The 2,967-nt window shown below is 45.3% G+C and overlaps 1 protein-coding gene across 1 annotated transcript; it reads right to left on the reverse strand.

The window, feature by feature from the left end:
• Positions 1–407: 407 nt before the first annotated feature.
• Positions 408–2,329, reverse strand: LOC149005989 (uncharacterized). Its single transcript, XM_089168371.1, has 3 exons — positions 1,074–2,329; positions 891–966; positions 408–786 (listed from the first exon to the last, which is right to left on the reverse strand). The coding sequence occupies exons 1-3, from the start codon at positions 1,158–1,160 to the stop codon at positions 569–571; spliced, it is 381 nt and encodes a 126-aa protein (XP_089024497.1). The 5' UTR covers positions 1,161–2,329; the 3' UTR covers positions 408–568.
• Between the last annotated feature and the right edge of the window lie 638 nt (positions 2,330–2,967).

Consider the following 2,967-nt stretch of genomic DNA (forward strand, 5'->3'; position numbering starts at 1 on the left):
CCTTCCTCGAATATGTAGAGGAAACATTTTTGCCTCGAGATGCAGCTCCAAGTATGGTCCGAATCCCGTGTCGCGTGGGTGAACCGACTCTCTCTCGTGAATCTCGGTGGTCATCCTCCCCCCCCCCTCGACTCTCACGTCCGCGGTGGTGGTGGTGGTGGTGGTCTCTCCCAGGATCAGCTAAATCCTGATCACGAGGTCCCACACCCTCCTCATCCCCTCCATCATCACCATCACCGTCATCATCACCACCATCGTCGTCATCGCCGGAGGCCTGAGTCACCTCATCCTCAGTGTCGGACCAGAAAATCAAATCCTCACTCTGGGTGGATGCACTAGGGTGTGGCACGAAGGGACGGGTGGGCCCTGCATGTGGCCTCCCCTCCTGGGCCATAAAGTCCCCCACATCAGCCCCCATCTCCTCTGCAATCTGACTATTGGGAAGACCTCCATCCTCATCCAGCAATCCGTCTCCACTATCCCTGATCCAGTCAACTACTAGGTTATCATCATCATCCATCTCAAATATGTCGGCCAACTCGATATTGGTGCTCTCTCTGTCCATCCCCTATCTAATATGATCCTCTCTCAGTCTCATATTATAGTGTAGGTAGACAAGGTCCTCTAGACGCTTCAGACTCAATCGGTTGCGCCTCTTCGAGTGAATGAGGCTGAAGGTGCTCCAATTTCGCTCACAACCAGTGGCAGAACATGTTTGGGAGAGCACTTTGCTTGCAATCCTACTTAAGTTGTGTGAATCACGTCCAAATTGCAACCACCACTCAGCTGCAACAAACATAGACTCCAAGTCATTTTAATACTTAAATAACTAAATTAAACATAGAATATATAATAATTAAATGTATAATGAAATAAATGAATGAACTTACCCGTAGGGGCGGTTTCCATTCCCGATACGGCCACAGCACGACCGAAGCTCCCAGTGGCATCCCTAAAAGCCTTTATCTAATGTATAAAGAGAAAAAACAATAACTAGTTAGTAGTTACTAGGTTAATGACTTAGTATAAAACTACGAATTGTGAATATCAAATGATTTTAATCACTATCTCACCTCCATAAGGATGACTGCTTGTTTAGCTGTATCCGGTTCGAACTTCTCCACTACAGTTTGGACAGCATCCATCAAATCTTGCCTCATCCCAAGATTGTCCTTGTAATGGTACTTGGGATTTAAATAGTATGTTGTGTAAGAAAAAGTATGTCATAACTCATAAAAGGGAATAGTTAATGCTTAAGCCTTAATAGTGTGATAACATAATGAAAATTAAATTAAATTCTTAAGTCACTTAAGTACTTAACAACTTAACAACTCACCAGCCTTATGAAGTGGATGCTGCAACATAGACTCCCATCTACTGTTGATGATTTGAAGGACTTTCTTGTTGCCGCGTAGGTGGACCTGAGCAACTTGCTGCTTCATCCTATCTACTGCAGCAAATATGTGTGCTAGAGTAGGTTTTCTTTGCTGATCTACCATCCTCAACACATTCACCACAGGCTCAAGCATCTTCACTACTATCCTCACATTGTGCCAGAAACTCTCATCAAGGATAGTCAACTGAGCTCTCCTTCCTCCCACTGATGAAGAACCCTCCCAGTTAAACCACTCCTCTGATGCAAACATACTCCTAAGGCCAGTCTTCCTACTCTCAAAGCTCTGCAGTGCTATCCAATTAGTAGCAAATCTGGTTATGCCTAGCCTCACTAACTCACCTTGACACTTGTCCCTCATCATCCTTAATGCATAGGTGTGGTTATATATGAAGGTGCTAACATGTCGAGCTTGGTCCACCGTATTCTTCACAAGCTTGGCCTTTCCAATCTCCTTCAACATTAAGTCAATGCAGTGAGCAGCACAAGGAGTCCAAAAGAGCCTATATCTGTCCATCCATCAAGGCATCAAGCCATCAATACAAAGTTATAAAGTGTACATGTATATGTGTAATGTAAATATATGTATTTACAAATGAAAATTAATACTATATGTTTAGACTTTAGATACCTGGAGTTCTCTTGCATCTTCAACCCAGCTTTCTTGTAGTTGGAGCCATTATCAATCACAATTTGAACTACATTTTCCACTCCAACCTCCTTCACCACTTGCTTCAGTAATTTGTAAATGTATTTTGCATCCTTCTTCTCACCGGGATGCATCTACTGACTTGAGGAACACTGTCCTCCCATCACAATTCAACATGAAATTGATGATGGACTGTCTAGTGGGCCAAGTCCAACCATCAGCCATCAGAATCACTCCATAATGATTCCACATGGGCTTCAATCCCTTAATGTATTCATTTATGTCCTCTTTATGCTTAGGCAAATACACATTATATATCTCATATGGAGTGGGGCCCTGTACACCACTCCCACTCCCGCCTATCTCGCTCAATCATATCTCCGTAGTAGGGCCCCGAGCTGTATGTGCTTTGGAACACTATGGTAATGCGCCCATTTGGAGAAAGCCATCCCCACTTTCTCCTTCACACTCCCCCATAAGTGCTTCAACTTTCTCTGTTTATGCTCAGGCCTCGTAAATAGGGCCGGATCATTGCGAAGAATCTCAAGATCCGGATTTGTAGGATGTGCTGAGGAAGCTCGACCCCTTGTAGGGGCCCGTGGGATAGGAGCCTCCTGCCTGACACTCTGAGACCTCCTCATAGGGACTTGGGAGCCACCTATGCCTCCCATACCTACTGGCTCTCTAGAGGACCCACAACCCAGACCCCTCTGTTGCCTCCTGATGTCATCAATCCTCTGTTGCTCCCTACTCATCATCATCGCCCTCCTCAGCTGATTGGCCTCTGGATCGGCGTCACTGTCACCTGGCTCATCTCTACCATAACCCTCAGGATCTGGAAGGTCATCTAAGCAGGCATCCTCGAACTCATCCCTCTGTGTTCTCTTCTCTTTCCTCTTTTGCTTTCCACCACTAATATATGAGG

This window comes from Hakea prostrata, chromosome 9 (assembly GCF_041222555.1).
Source record: "Hakea prostrata isolate BN-2017 chromosome 9, UWA_Hpros_2, whole genome shotgun sequence".
Lineage (NCBI taxonomy): Eukaryota > Viridiplantae > Streptophyta > Magnoliopsida > Proteales > Proteaceae > Hakea > Hakea prostrata.